The sequence below is a fragment of the Lineus longissimus genome, chromosome 13, assembly GCF_910592395.1.
Source record: "Lineus longissimus chromosome 13, tnLinLong1.2, whole genome shotgun sequence".
Taxonomy (NCBI): domain Eukaryota; kingdom Metazoa; phylum Nemertea; class Pilidiophora; order Heteronemertea; family Lineidae; genus Lineus; species Lineus longissimus.
In genome coordinates, this window is record NC_088320.1 from 13,568,910 (window position 1) to 13,584,723 (window position 15,814).

At 41.3% G+C, this 15,814-nt stretch overlaps 1 protein-coding gene across 1 annotated transcript; it reads left to right on the forward strand.

The window, feature by feature from the left end:
• The first annotated feature begins 4,305 nt into the window (after positions 1 to 4,305).
• On the forward strand, positions 4,306 to 6,613 carry LOC135498060 (cysteine-rich protein 1-like). Its single transcript, XM_064788209.1, has 4 exons — positions 4,306 to 4,438; positions 4,587 to 4,681; positions 5,301 to 5,418; positions 5,804 to 6,613. Exons 1-3 carry the CDS (start codon positions 4,399 to 4,401, stop codon positions 5,394 to 5,396), a joined length of 231 nt encoding a protein of 76 aa, XP_064644279.1. The 5' UTR covers positions 4,306 to 4,398; the 3' UTR covers positions 5,397 to 5,418; positions 5,804 to 6,613.
• The last annotated feature ends 9,201 nt before the right edge of the window (positions 6,614 to 15,814 follow it).

Consider the following 15,814-nt stretch of genomic DNA (forward strand, 5'->3'; position numbering starts at 1 on the left):
ACATAACTTAGTATCCCGTAACGCCCAGGTCGGTTGATAGGTCCCGTCATGAATGTCTATTGTTGGAGTTATAATCTCATAAATATTAGGTGTGTATGTGTTTCTCTCTTCGACATCTTTAGTTCGCAGTATATCCTGGGTTTTGATGACGGTGATAGTATAGGTGTCTTCAAATGACTCTACCACGGAAGTTCTATTGAGATTCCGGTGGCAGACATTACAAACAAACACCTCAAACTTTTTCAAGATTTCCGAACCCTCTTAACATTTGAATTAAACAGATTTATATACTAAGAATTCGACCATGACTGCCAATACCTCACAGATTAAAAGTGCATTTCATTATAAGATTCCTTTGTTCCCCGGACATTCTCTCCTAAGGACATTTCGAACCCTAACACCTAAACGGCCACCTTTAAGCTAAAACATGTACTTAACAATCCTATTATTTCAGATCTCTGAAGTTAGTGAACTCGTTTATATCTTACTCAACAAATGGAGGAACCAGGGTGATCAACAACAGTTTTCAAGTTTAAGGGACTAGTTTCGTTAGGTGCTATCGGCAAGTCGTTAAAACGCAGAAAGAAGGCTTATATCCACCACTAGTTAGAGGGTGTATCAATAAAAACACAACACTGGCTTGCTGTCACCACTGAATCCAGCGGTCAATGCCATGCATGACGCTTAATGCCAGAAAGTATCAAACTACGTAAATGTACCAAAATAATGCCGAGATTTTTACGTCTGTACTGTTATACTATAAAGCGAAATCATAATCATCTGTCTCTTATTCTCTCGATATCTTAGGTTGATACACCCTGTAGGTCTATTAAATGGGTCACAAGAAAACAGTTGTTTAGAGTTACATGTAGGATTTTATACAAACTTATAGACAATAGACAATAGACAATTGCAATATTGGCTTCAATGGCCAATAGGGTCTTTCCCCGAAATGAGGTATTGGCTGTCTCACCAATAAAACAAAACCACAATAGCATATCACATTTGACCATTCTGGCGGCGAATCGGTGGTCTAAGAACTGCAGAATAGAGGGCGAAATGTCCATGCGTTACAATGACGACGATGACAGCGGTGAGACAACGAATACGGACAGTGAGGGCTATAACACCTCAAACTTGATGTATTTCGGGAACGTGTATGTTCGACCGAGAATCTTTTTTCATCTTTTTATTAATCTATTAGTGATAATTCATTTGATTAACATTTCATACATTCCATTGACGCGAGCCGTGCAGCATGATCTCATGAGCAATCTGATATCATGCAAAAACTAACAGAGCCACGGCGAAGACCAATTGAATTTGCAAACCTTGACACGAAATCAATCATTCTCTGTAAGTTACAAAGCATTCCGAATTGCATTGCATTGTAATTCACTAAGAACTCCCATAATGTTCGTATGCATGTATCAACAAATAAGAAAATTAAAGATGTCAACCATCGTTTTGTTTAGTTATCAGTGCGATTGAATGAAAGATGGAATGCATGACTTCATCGATAGTTCCGGGTCCGCGAAGCAATCTCCAAATAGGATTGCGATTCAGTGTGTTGCCTCTGAAACCGGAAGAGACCAAATGTACGCGGTGTACTAGTACACGGTACAAGTATCACTTAGCAACCGTTACCAATGGCGCTGGCTAGGAGATTGCGTAGCGACGGCGGCTAACGTATTTTGGACCTCTCTTCACTCTCTCTTCGAGGGTACTGTTCAGAATTCATTAATTAATATTTAAATTTCCTTTCTTCCGAATTTCAAGGCCTAGATTCTGTGTCAACCTTGGCCTCTATTGATCTCCTGATTATTGAATCCGTGGCCACGGTATGAAGTTCTTGATCAATAGGGACTAGGGTTGACACGGTTGTTACATCATTTTCTGGGCCTACTATAAATTCGGCAACGCCTCCCCGCCATGTTAGTTGGCATTTTTGGTCTTTCACTCCGGGTGTTCCCACCCGTTATTTCACGTTGCACTGGTGCGGGCAAATTCGGTAGGTAATGTTCTTATCTTTAAATTTGTCATTTATTGCCGTTTTAACCGTAGGTATTTAATAACTCCCTGATGCAAAGCTTATATATGTTTCTTTGTATATTTTAGTTCACTTGTTGCGTTGTCCATGTTGACCCCGTCGTCGCGGAATAAACGTTAATGTTTCGTAAACTGCCGACTCTCTCAATCCTTAACAGGTACCGTCACACAAAAAATCAGCTGAAGGGAATCGTATGCCAGATAATAGAGAGGTTAATAAGTCCTACTATTAACGCTGACGGTAACCTTATTGACGTCGGCATGTTGCCACCTGGAGAAGTGTCATCACCGCTATCTTGCCCCACAGCGCAAAATATTTTATTCTGTAATAGTGTCACCTTACACTGATATCGGTCATGATCCGAATAAGAATTCGTTCGATTCGGATCATCCACAGATACCAACCTTCGGTGATGAGGGAACCTTCCCACGAGGCCGTAGATCTTGACCTGCTGTGTGCCGATGGAGGGTCACACAGGGCCACGTCCAGGTAGAATCGAAATCGGAATCGAAGAAATCGAGAAGTCAATATCTGGGGAATTATATGAATATTTTTGTGAGAAAGTTTACGTTGCTACAACTTTAGAATAATGAGCCGTGTACGTTTCAAAATGTGGACTTACTTTTAAACGGATGTTTATGAGGATTTGATTTAAGTGTGATTTGAGAACCGATCTATGCGAGATGCATGGAACGTAAATTCATCGTAATGAAACTGAAGCCCGCCAGCGAGTGTTTCCGGTCAGGGCGCACCCCTTCCTTTTAAGCATCAACTGTTGCGCATGCGTCGTTGAACAGGAAGACCCTGACTCATCATAAAATGACCAATCAGGAACTGCCAAGTCAATTTAGGAATCGTCATGACCAAGCCACGAAAGAACATTTTGGCCCTTATACAAACGACCATATGTGTGACCCAGGCCTATTGTCCCGGCGATTCCTAAATAGCGACAACGATCCTAGATGAGCGCAACAGCTGCGAACATGTGGAAAAACAAAGTTTAGAAAATTTGACCGAACTCAACTTAAATCACCCCAACTGATTACTTATTTCTAATTAAGACTAGGTGTTTTCTTGTTAATAAATAAATAATCTTCTTCATCATCTAACCCCGTGAAAGGACAACTTGGGTCATCAGCGAAGTCAGAATCAATGAAACTTATTTACCGAACAAAATACATGAACAGTCTAAACTCAACTCTCACACAAAAGAGAGGATCTCAGTCATCAATTTAAATGTCTGACCCCGATGCCGAGTTCCCAAATCGTACCTTCACGTATTTCACATAGGGTAGAAATAAAGCTTCTGATTAAATAAACAGATTGCAAAATTACTATTCGTTTAAGGTTTACATCACATAACCTTATTTTAGTCAAAATGTAAACTAAGAATTGTAAATTCCTATATAAACTCTGGCTTCCCGTCTATAACTATAGATGAACCCTCAAGACTTTGATAAATTATAATAAAATGGGTAAACCTTTAACTAATCATTTATCGTAGAAATTTAAGCCATCTGTTACAATAGACTATTACTATGAAGACACCAAATTATGCCTCTTGGGTAATAGTTTGATGGTCGGTTACGAAGCTGTTCATGCCCCATTTGACCACAGAACAAAGTAGCAAGTAGTTTAGAAGTAAGCCTAGCATTCTATCGCGTATTTTCTAAATAGATACGCCCAAAAGACCAGGATGGCCCCCCACGTGGTATGCCGTGATTCCCTCACGTTACTAAGCCACATGCCGATCCACAATCGTTGCTATCGCATCCACAATATCCTGTGTCATTATATAAAAATGATTATCGAAGGCCAAGGGCAATGACATATAATATATCAGCAGACCTTGATCAGTAGGCCTACCATGCTATTCATTGGCTTGTGACTCACAATCAATGACAATAGCGTTTGCGTTCTTGGTAAGTTCGCATCTTAACCTAACAAAGATAGTTTTTGCGCGGTATAAATTATATTGACGTCAATAAACTTAGCGTCAGTGTTTATCAAAGCACTTCTTAACCTCTCTTGTGCTCTGCAATAGGCCCTTTGCCAGATATATACCCCTTTACCACCTACAGTCGGGGAAAAAAACATCTGTAAAATAGATCTTCACGGTATAATGGCTCGAGAGCCACTGTCTGGCGTCATTGAACATAAGAACATAATAACAAACCAACCGTCCGGAACATGCCCCCGAACATGCCAAGGCCTGCATGATGGAAGTAACGTGTGCAAAACCTGGGTGTACCCCAGGGTTGAACCAGTCGTCCATTTAACAATTCATACCGATATTGGGAGCAGACGATCCAGACGTTTAACTCAACTGTCCGCGAAGCAAACTTAACATGCCGAAGTGTCCTAACTGTCAGAAGGAAGTATACTTTGGTGAGTAAAGGGGATTTCTGTTTCAGCGTGACCCTCGATCGCGCTGCGCCACAAGTAGACCGCTCCTTTAATGTTACGATGGTGTTATCACCACATATATGCATTTGTTTTTTATTACGCTTATGTTAGGCTTATGGTTATGTTTCAGCGGAGAAGGTGACCTCTCTGGGAAAAGACTGGCACAGACCTTGCCTTAAATGTGAAAAATGTAGCAAGACTCTATCTTCAGGCAGCCATGCGGAGGTAGGTTTAGACTGTAATGTTTAGCTGGAAAACCTTCATGGTTTCTCCATGAGGGCTACCTTGACGAGTAAACTCATTCTCCTCGGCAAATATAATATCAGTTATTCTCTCCCAGTACATGCAACTTCCATGTTATTCAGTCACAGTGGGCTACATTGTAAATACATGTATATATTGCGATCGCGCAGTACTATCGGACTGAAAATTGCCAGTCTATGTCCAAAGTTACGAAAGTATTGTTTTACTAAGCCTTCTAGTGCTTCGGGTGAACTGAAAAATGCGTTGATGGCAAACACATATTAGCAAAGCAAGTGCAAATGCAAAATCCTACGGTACCAGTCATCCTCCCGACCTCAGTCCAAGTTTCTGAGCTCGTTGATGTTAAAGGCCGAAAACCCTTTTGAATGGTTTTCAAAAGCTAAAAAACTTTCTAAGAGTATATGACTGCTTCACAAGATTTACATTTCTGAAATAAGGTAGACGTTATGTCCGTAGTGAAAAGTCTCTATTCGGCTTATTAGCGAGATATTGATTGATCTCGGCCTGCCTTCTTGGTGGACCCAGCTGCGTGATCCATTCTTCGTGTCCCATGAGTGATCCATACTTCCCTTTATTGCAGCATGAGGGAAAGCCATATTGCAACAAGCCGTGCTACGCAGCGCTCTTTGGCGCCGGAGGATTCGGCCACGGTGGTACCGAATCTCATAAATATTAGGCGGGGACAGGGAGGTGCAAAGGTGTGTTGTGAATTTTGCCTCAGTCTGCTGAAATCGCTTTCATGGATTGTTTTCCCATGAATGGTCGGAGTTCATCTCCCAACTTCGTCATCTTGTGTAATATTCGGTGTTTAAAGTCTCACTTGAAAAGGTTCCATGCGAATACCCCTATATAAAGGTGATACAGTTATACAATCCTAATTCAGAACTATATTATGCGTCTTATGTGTTCTTTTAGATCCGGTTCAGTTCCTTTGATCGCCTCTGATTCTCAACCGGTCGAGGTTAAAACACATTTATTTACCCCCTTTGAGTATATGACATAGGCCTATACGTACATGTATGTCTCCAGTTGCATGCTTTCACGTGTCTTTCAGATAGTTTAAATCTGTTGATTTCATTTCAGATTCCACCTCTGCCAGCGTAACGCATTGTCCTTTTCAAGTAGCTGGCTACGTACACAATAAAATAGACCAGAAATTCCGCGGGATGTTTCAAGATCGACTCGTCCAACAATCAATCTGCTTGTGCTTGGATGCAAAACAGCAATCGACTGTTATAATGAGTGCCTGCTCATTATAATACGTGACCGAATTCGAGATAACAGTCTGCCTATCGAGTGACTGAATACAAGACAACAATCCGCTCATTAATTGACTGATACAAAACAACAGTCTGCTCATCGAGTAACTATTGAAACACAAGACAACAATCCGCTCATTTAGTGACTGAATGCAAAACAAGAATCTGCTCATCACATGTATAATGCGTGCCTCGATGCACCCTTTGTGCGTTAGAGATGGTATTTATGTGATGAACACAAATTGTCCTAAATGCAACCACGACCGACATCCTCTGTCACACCGATACCTCCACTAATCATTCATTGCAAACTCGAAAATAAACTCTCAGTGTCGTTTTGTGGTTTATCATTGTTCTTTTACTTCATTTCATGACCTTATGCCCGGTATATTGTCCTTGAGCAAGACAACTACTTCGTCCTTCGAGAATGAGACGTAAAACCAATGTAACTAAGGGCGTGCATATCACCCCAAGCATAGGAAGAAGCCCTGGTAGCGTGCCATGGACTCGTTCTTCCCTTGGCCCCTGGCCAAAGCCGTAGTCGGAGTCACCTTTTTTCAATCATACTCCGTCTCTCGAAATTACGACATCGGAGCCGCAAAAAAGCCTGATCTCAGAATGCCTCCAAGAGACAAAAAAAATGTACCATCCCGGTGTAACATCTGTGGTTGTTCCCCATGTTTCAGTGTTTCCAAACAATAGGCAGCTAGAGAGACCATGACTTTTCAATAGGGGGGGATACACAGAAAAACTCGTCAATCTATTTTTGAGCGTTCCCAAACAATGAGGGGACGCTAAAAGATAGATTGACAAGTTTTTCTGTGTTTCCCCCTATTGAAAAGTCATGGTCTCTCTAGCTGCCTATTGTTTGGAAACACTGACACATGGGAAACAATCACAGGTGTTACACCGGCATTTCAGCGAATGTTCATGGCTGTTAGAACTGCTTGGCTGCGGGGAATGATGTAACTTGTTTTCAACGGTCACAATCGACCTCAGCCCAGAGATTGTCACAGCTAACAAAGAATCACTTCAGCATGTGCGCCTCCTTCAATCAATACAGCCTATACTTCGTTTACTATCGCACCGTGGTGGCGCTACTGAGTATATTTAGAGTAAGAAATGTGCTCTAAGTATATTATCAGAGGCTTCATGTTTGTAATACTTGCCCTATCAGTATATACTTTATGTTTGGAGCGTATTCTTTCTTTCATGTATTTCAGTGTACATACACAAGGAGGCCTACAGGAGTTGATAATAAATTGGAACATTGTATAAAGAAGTCGTTGTCACAGTAGCCCGTTACAAATTCTTTTGAGCAAATATTTATGATTTCTATGAGTGCAGAACGACACTCCATCTCCATATCAGTGTGATTTACATGTACATGTGAAGGTGACGCTTGTGGCATTGAACAATAAATTCTATCTTACTTTAAAAATCTTATTTTTTCTTATATCCAGGCTCCCAGCTGGGTCAGATGCAGAGCTTAATCCACCCCAACATGCTTCCCCCACCTGCCTGTGTGGCACCAGGGGCGATTTGACCCGCGGCCATTTTGACTGGATAGCGCCCTGGACAGAATATGATTTTTCATTCAATCCAAATTCCACGAGCTTCAGGAAGGACAGCCTGGGTTAGGTTGTGCCAACCTCTCTCACTTTTATATGCTGGGCCGGGGGGAATGCCTGAGAAATCCCACCCCCAGCCCCAGGGCTCTTTATTCAAACCCTCGGGGGAAGACAGGGTCGGTTGAGCCATTCACGCTCCATGCTTTGAATGGAGGTGCTTTGCTGGGTCAAACTCGATCTCAAGGCTTTGTTTGCCGACTTCCCGTAAACTCGTGGCAGTCATTTTTTTCCAAAGAAGGACACAATATGAGATCCTCTGACACTTCCATTGAGGTCTACTTCATGCGCCAATATCTGTTCTTGCCTCAGAAACGGCACTGGAATTGTAGCCCCCCCCCTCCCCCACCATCTTTCATACCTATATAGAAATCTTTTCATTCAAGGAAAATGACCAGTGTGAGATCAAAGGCACAACCGTCACTCGGCACAACTATAACTCCTTTGCCTCATCCAATTATGACGTCACACCCAATCCTACAATCATCTGCCTGCACATGGTACAAGGCGGCCTCCCCAAAACTTCTTCCTTTTAAAATCCTTTGCTTCAACATTTCTTTTGCGACCCAAAATATCTATGGATGGTAAGAGGGATTAAAAGAATGTCATCAGTGTAAAACGTTGAAATTAGATTCTTCTTTTAACAGGTTGAAATTAGCGCTATGGGACAATGTCACAACCTACTTAAAAACCCATAACTTGAAGTTCACACTCTGTCCTCAATCGCTTGGGACAATGTTGTCCTCAATCGCTTGGGACAAAGTCACAACTTGTGACAACACGCAAACCGAATTGCTGGTTGTGACTTTGTCCAAACTATTAATGTTCATTGATAGTCACATGACCAATTGAGTAGTCTATGGTACTGACCCATGCCTAGAGACAAAGCTGGACCAGAGGCCAATTTTGCTCAGGACAATGTCACAATCTGAGAGAGTACTCCTACAGCAGGTTATTATTACAGGTTGTGACCTTTCCTAAGATAACTTGATGGCTAATATTTTCACATCCAAAGTCTTAAAACAAAATATCCCACCCCCTAGTTCCATGGGTATGCCCTCCTTCTCCCTTGTTACGATCTCCCAGACGTACTTCCTGCCTCATCATATCAATTTTGGTGAGCGCTGGCGAAAAGCCTTCACCTGGCAAAAGATGCTGATGACCTCTCGATGTTCCAACTGTGAATAGATAGGTTCAGATCATGATACGAGAACAAAGATAACTTGACGAGAATGATAAGATAACTATGAAACTTGAAAGGTTAATTTGAGGTTGAGACTGACAGATCAATGGAGAAATCGACATTCAGCTTGAAGAAACAGGTAGGGTGCTCAACTGGGACAGGCCTATGGTTTAGTTTAAGTTCTTAAAGACACTCAGCTTGAAGAAATAGGTAGGACGCTCAACTGGGACACGCCTATATTTTGGTCCAAGTTCTTAAAGACACTCGGCTTGAAGAAACAGTTAGGATACACAACTTGGACAGGCCTATAGTTTGGTCCAAGTTCTTAAAGACACTCGGCTTGAAGAAACAGGTAGGATACACAACTGGGACAGGCCTATAGTTTGGTCCAATTTCTTAAAGACACTCGGCTTGAAGAAACAGGTAGGATGCTCAACTGGGACAGGCCTATAGTTTGGTCCAAGTTCTTAAAGACACTAGGCTTGAAGAAACAGGTAGGATGCTCAACTGGGACAGGCCTATAGTTTGGTCCAATTTCTTAAAGACACTCTGCATGAAGAAACAGGTAGGATGCTCAATTGGGACAGGCCTATGGTTTGGTTCAAGTTCTTTAATACACTCTGCTTGAAGAAACAGGTAGGATGCTCAACTGGGACAGGCCAATGGTTTGGTTCAAGTTCTTAAAGACACTGAAATGTTTTGGTGATAATTATTCAAAAACTAGGATCGTTTTCTGGTGATAATTATTCAAAAACTAGGTTTGCAAACTCCACCAAACTTCAAAATCTTGTTTATTGAAAGTGTTTTAGGAGCTTGAAAACATTTTTAACCATATACACCCTATTATTTTGCGTTGGACGCTACTGGTCGCCACTGGACGCTAAATAGGATGACCCGTCTCGAGCGCCACCCAACGTCTGTTTTGATATACGACCGCGTTCGCCGACGTCCTCTTTCACAAAAACATGTGAGGGAAGTTTGCGCGAGCGCCACCCAACGTCTGTTTTTTTTTATACGACCGCGTTCTCCGACGTCCTCTTTCACAAAAACATGTGAGGGAAGTTTGCGCGAGCGCCACCCAACGTCTGTTTTGATATACGACCGCGTTCTCCGACGTCCTCTTTCACAAAAACATGCAAGACAAGTTTGCGCGAGCGACGACCGCTTACAGAAACATGTTCAGATTTTTTGCGGTTTTCACGGCCCATACTATCTATTAAGGACACCCTAGGGACTGACAAGTGCTGTCCCTAATAAAGAGGTGTCCTGATTAGAGAGCTCAAATTGAATGGAAACACCCAATTTAGGACCAAAACTAGTGACCTTGATATAGAGGGTGTCCTTAATGGAGAGGTGTCCGCTATGGGAGGTTCTACTGTATATGACCAATCACAGCAAAACCTGGTGCAGGTCGCACAGAAGATGAGCCTATGTGACACCAGGAAGAAATTGATGTGCTCAGATTTTACGACAGGTAGACAACAGAGAAATGAACAGTCCGTCTCAACCTGCCAAGCTCAGAGCGACATGCGCCTGGTATTGACGTGATGGGCCACATATGTTTAAACACAAACAGCCTTATCCCTGTGCCAATTTCTTTTTAACTCATTGCACCTTTGAATGAAAATGACCTATGTGACCTTGAAAAGTACAGTACATAGTTATTATGTCATGAAGTCTCATCGGAAGTATCCACAGTGAAATGTCATGATCTGGCTCTTAGAGTTCTTGACTCACTTTTTCCCGATGAGGAAATTGGGACATGCCCTGACAGACATCCTGTAGCGACACATATTTCACTTAGGATATCACCACTTGAAATATTATCAAAAAGAAATGTTGCGGTTTCCAATGGTTAAGTACAAAGTATCACCAAACATAATACTTGAGAGTGATAAATGTCAGGCAAGATAAAGCTGACAGTTTAAATTACTTTAAAAAGGTCAGAGGACATAAAGTTTTCATGTTTTATTTACTTAGGTGTATAGTTCTTTGTATCGACAGGTCTATAGATTATCAGCAAGCATGCAGGATGTCCAGTGACGGCATCCAGAATTATTTTGGTGGAATCCAGGCGGCCGCTGGTATCCTGGCAGCTCTCAAAGCTGTTTCTGATGCCACAACATTCTTCTTCCAAAAAATCATCAGAAAAAGACGTTGCAGGCTTCTGAAACACTAATTATGTGGGGAGAACAAACATACCCTCCCTTCAAGTCTTCACTTTGAATGTTTCGAAAGCATTTTGTGAATTTTACAAATCTTAACATTGAAAATGTCCCACTCCCACAGCGAACCCGACGTCTTCTGGGTAACTCGTGTCAAATTTCACCATATAATGTTTTAGCTGTTTTTGACAAATGACTCCGTCACTTTCTCATAAATCGGTAAGGTTTTCGAATCGAAATGCACATTTTCTAGAAATTTATGGTTTAATCCCGCCCGGACGGCTCGCTTCGATGCTCTTTTCGTTGATGACATCACAACATGAAAAGTTTTGCGGTCGCGGTGGTTTCCATTCAGCGATTTTATAATAAATCTAATCAAAAATGGAAAATTTGAGCTTTACATTTGTGATCAACAATTAAAAACGGACGTATTTCCGCAAAGTTGTAAATCACATCATAATATCACTTTACATTATCCTAATGTCATTTATGATTAATAATGATCAGGAAATGGCCCACGTAAAATGGGTCCAACAGGAGTGAAGAGAAAGTGAGACACGTCTCGATTGGCGATCACAGGTTGATTGGGTGGATCTAGGCTTTGTCGTGTTAATAGTCTATGGCCAGATAGATGATTGAGTACGGTGCTGGTCAGTTAATTAGCCGCGGCCTGATGAACTTGGCACAATAGCGACCCCAGTGTGGTTCCATCGAATACTCTCATACCGACTGAGGTACATCAAGGGCATTATATTACTCGTTCAAGAATCGCTTTAAAGGCCTACGCCGTTCGTTCGTTCAAGGTTCGCTTTAAGAACAAGCTAGGCCAAGAAGTGCTTGAAACTTGGGCATATCATTGAGTATCTCAGTATAGATGCACGTATTATCAGTGACACAATGACATTTTCAATATTTGATAAGGCCGAAATTCGAGTTTCACTTTACATTCACTTTATTGATGGGGAATAATGATTTTTTGAAGATGATGTGTCATTAAGAAGAAGAAGAAACTAATAATGATCAGAATATGGCCCCGTAAAATGGGTCCAACAAGAGTGAAGAGAAAGTAAGACACGTTTCAAGTGGCGATCAAAGGCCGCTTGGATGAATCTAGGCTTTGTCATGTTAATAGAACTAGTCTCTGGCCATATATATGCCTATTTTAGAACAAGCCAGCAAAGATGAGTTTGAAAACATCAGATCACACAAACTCGGGCATGCCTCAGTACATATGTACATATGTCACTGAGACAATAACACTGTCACTGACACAATAACATTTTCATATTTGATCAGGCTAAAGTTTGAGTTTCACTTTACATTCGTTTCATTGATCAGGTTGATGGGGAATAATGATTTTTGAAGATGATACAATGTTATTACATCTACCTGTGATAAAAACTTAGTGACAATCGAGTCCCAAGTTAGCGAGATATAGCACTTTCTGTGTTTTTGGTCAATACTCTAAACTCTCCGATCTAAGACTGTTTCTGGATATGTAAGCCAAGCCCCCTAGATATTATGCGCATTGTCGTTGGATGCCATCCAACATTCAACTCAATCGGGATGAACAGTGGGTGGGTAATAACAATTTGTTCAATGCTTATGCCTTTCGCCATTGGATCAACTTCAAAGTAAGAGTTGAGGCCCTTAAGGATTTCGCTTTATTATCAACGCGATTTCATTCACTGAAGATTCCTTGTCAATAGACTAAAAGACAGGGAAACTCAATGATCACATTATGACTATTGATAGAAGTATTGTTGGTTAGGTCACAAGTGATCAGTTCATTCCCAATGCCAACCACTGTCAATCAACTTACCACAACTTGAAGACCAACAATGAACCGGTCATAGATCGTTGAGTCCAGAGTATGTATGTGTTTTAAAACTAGCTGGTCGTTCCTGGTTATAAAACGCTGTAGTAATTGTGACTCGCTCTACCAAAACGAGGCGCTTGTCGCATCTGAACTCGACAGGTTGATACGGACTATGTAACTAGAGAAGCAAAAAACATTGAATTCACTCCACCCTTATTAACTGAACACAATGTCTTATTCATCAATTATGGAAACTTCTCACTTGTTAGGCCTAATCAGAAGTGTTTCACAGATCCGGGCCTAATCAACTCCCTAAGTGCATACGGGAAGCCATTGCTTTTGTTCACTGTCTGTAATTGCGATGTTACTTGTTATTGATTTAACAAACTAAAAAGTTCACTTTCTACAATCGACATCTTTTCCTAACATAGATTCGAAAAATATGAATGAAAATGTGTTATTTGCAAGGCTTCAGCCCCTAAATCTCGGCAAAACAATGCGACCTTCACTGCCCTGTTGGCAGGGTGAAATCGAAATGACATCACAGAATTATCCACCAGTTTGAAGAGCAATTCCTGCACCAGGAGTTCATTCACAAAAGTGGGAATTTTGAACAGCCCAATAAAAAGCTTCGGTGGCAATAAAGTCGTTTTGAAGACATGGCCACAGGTGGGATTTTTTTGGGGTATCCCCCATTCCCACACTTTTTACTCTTTCTCACTTGAAATCTTAATCATGATACACCCAAGTTTCACCGATCAAAGACAGTTTTTTTATTCATGTCCAGCCCCAAATGAGCACATGGTCCTTGGATGCCTACAACAACATGATTTTTTTCCAAAAACAATTGGTTGGGAACATCCCTTATCTGATAGTCATGACGTCCTGGTTTTTGGGTCGATTTTGTAGTAATTAACAAAGCAGTCTTAGATTGCTGAAAGTTTGTCAGAGAGAAAGTCTGACACAAAAATGTAGCATTGCAAAGAAATGACAATGAAACCACACCAAACTCATCTGACAGAGATGAAAGGCAATATTTGCTTGTTCCATAGAAATTAGAAACTAGATATTGAATTTGAGATTTTTCAAATAGGACATACTAGAACAATAATATGAACGAACCATGGCCTTAAAGTGGGACTATAGGCAGGAGCAGAGGGGCTTATTTGGCCATCCTCAGCTGACTAATATACAGAGTAAGGGCCCTGGGTCATGTCTGATTCAGCACTATTCCTCATACAAGCATGAATCGTTTTGACATACTGTGAGATGTTAAAGACCCCTATTGGCGATTTCGTGCAACGTTGCCTGCCTAGCTGCCTATATTGTCCCTTTAAATCTAGATCATGTAGAAAGTTGATATAAAATGAAACTCAGCCTTATTCAAAACTTGAAATGTCAATGAGATAATACTTGTACTTATAAAATAAACCAATCGATTGGTACATAAATCTTTGCCAATGTGACCTTCAAAATCTTGTTGACTGAATTTTTAAAGATGTTATCTTGAGGTTTTGAACATTTTCAAGTGTTTTTGTCCATGACAAATCTGTTATTTCATGGTTTGTTTTTCGAAAATATGTGAAGTTACATATAATTGTTTTTTTTATAGACCATACACAAATCTCGCATGAAATTACATGATAGAATACCTTGAAGCTGGTAATGTTTACATGCTTTTTACCTCTACGTTAAAAGATAATGGCGAAAATACTATAATCGTGAAAAAAAGGTGATTGAATTTAAAGTTCAGGGATTGTCAATGGTCAATTAAAGGTAGCGGTATTCCAAAGTTGCAATTTCACAAAACCACAAAATAAGATGGCCACAAATATTTCCTTGTTTGAGATGTATCGGAATGTACAGTCTAGCTCATGAAATATCAACACCTGCAATCCATGATAATTAGAGGAGCCTCATAGACTAGTGGTTAACACTGCTGGCTACCACGCAATAGGGCCTGGGTTCAATCCTGGGGAGAAAACAGGATTATATGTCTGGATGAACCGGCGTGGCTTTCAAGGAACTAACATTTCTGGCTCTTCACAACACGTACAACGCATGAAATACTCGAGGGTCTGTCGGATGAGATTAAAGCTGTGGTCCCTTGTTCTTGAGTGCCTATGCGAGGACAAGTAAATGAGCTCCTGGGTAAGAGGAAAACATCTCCCTTACCAGACCACGATGACCCAAAGGAGTTGGCTGAGAAGTTCTGTAGTTTTTTCACAAGTAAGATCAGTAAGATACGGGAAAAACTCGTTTCGAGCAATGCTGTGTCGACACCAATTTCAGAGGACTCTGTTGAAGGCTGTGTTCCAGGCCTGTCCAGTTTCACCCATGCAACTGAGGATGAAATAAGGAAGCTGGTGTTGTCAATACCCGCCAAGAGTTGCACTCTGGATCCGATCTCGACTGTCCTATTGAAAAAATGTGTCACTCCCCTTGTGCCAGTGCTCACATCTATAGTCAACAAATCAATGCAGCAAGGGCATGTACCTAAAGACCTCAAATTTGCCTTAGTGAAGCCTTTGTTGAAAAAGCCAACCTTGGACTGTGATGAACTTGCCAACTATAGGCCAGTTTCAAACCTGACCTATTTATCCAAGCTAATCGAAAGGGTTGTAGCTGTTCGTCTACGAGAGCATATGACAGTGAACGAGTTGTATGACCCGAATCAGTCGGCCTATCGAAAAGGCCACAGCACCGAGACTACACTTCTTAAAGTTACCAATGACATACTCACATCCTTGGATGTAGGACATGAGGGTCTCTTGGTGTTACTCGATCTTTCTGCGGCCTTTGATACGGTTGACCACACCATTCTGCTTGGCAGACTCCAGGAGAGGATAGGACTCTCGGACACTGCCCTGCACTGGTTCAGCTCATATCTCGAGGACAGACAACTTTCTGTGTGTATACAGGGTTTTACGTCAGCTGCTGTGTCACTGGAGTATGGAGTGCCGCAAGGGTCTGTGTTGGGCCCAGTACTTTTCACGATATATACAATTCCATTGGGAGACGTCATGAATAGAGCATGCAT

What these genes read in the sequence shown, in the direction of transcription:
- LOC135498060 (XM_064788209.1), top strand. Translation starts at nt 4,399, where the DNA reads ATGCCGAAGTGTCCTAACTGTCAGAAGGAAGTATACTTTG. An exon ending in TCAGAAGGAAGTATACTTTG is followed by an intron (nt 4,439 to 4,586) that starts GTGAGTAAAGGG and finishes GTTATGTTTCAG; the next exon opens with CGGAGAAGGTGACCTCTCTG. An exon ending in CTTCAGGCAGCCATGCGGAG is followed by an intron (nt 4,682 to 5,300) that starts GTAGGTTTAGAC and finishes CCTTTATTGCAG; the next exon opens with CATGAGGGAAAGCCATATTG.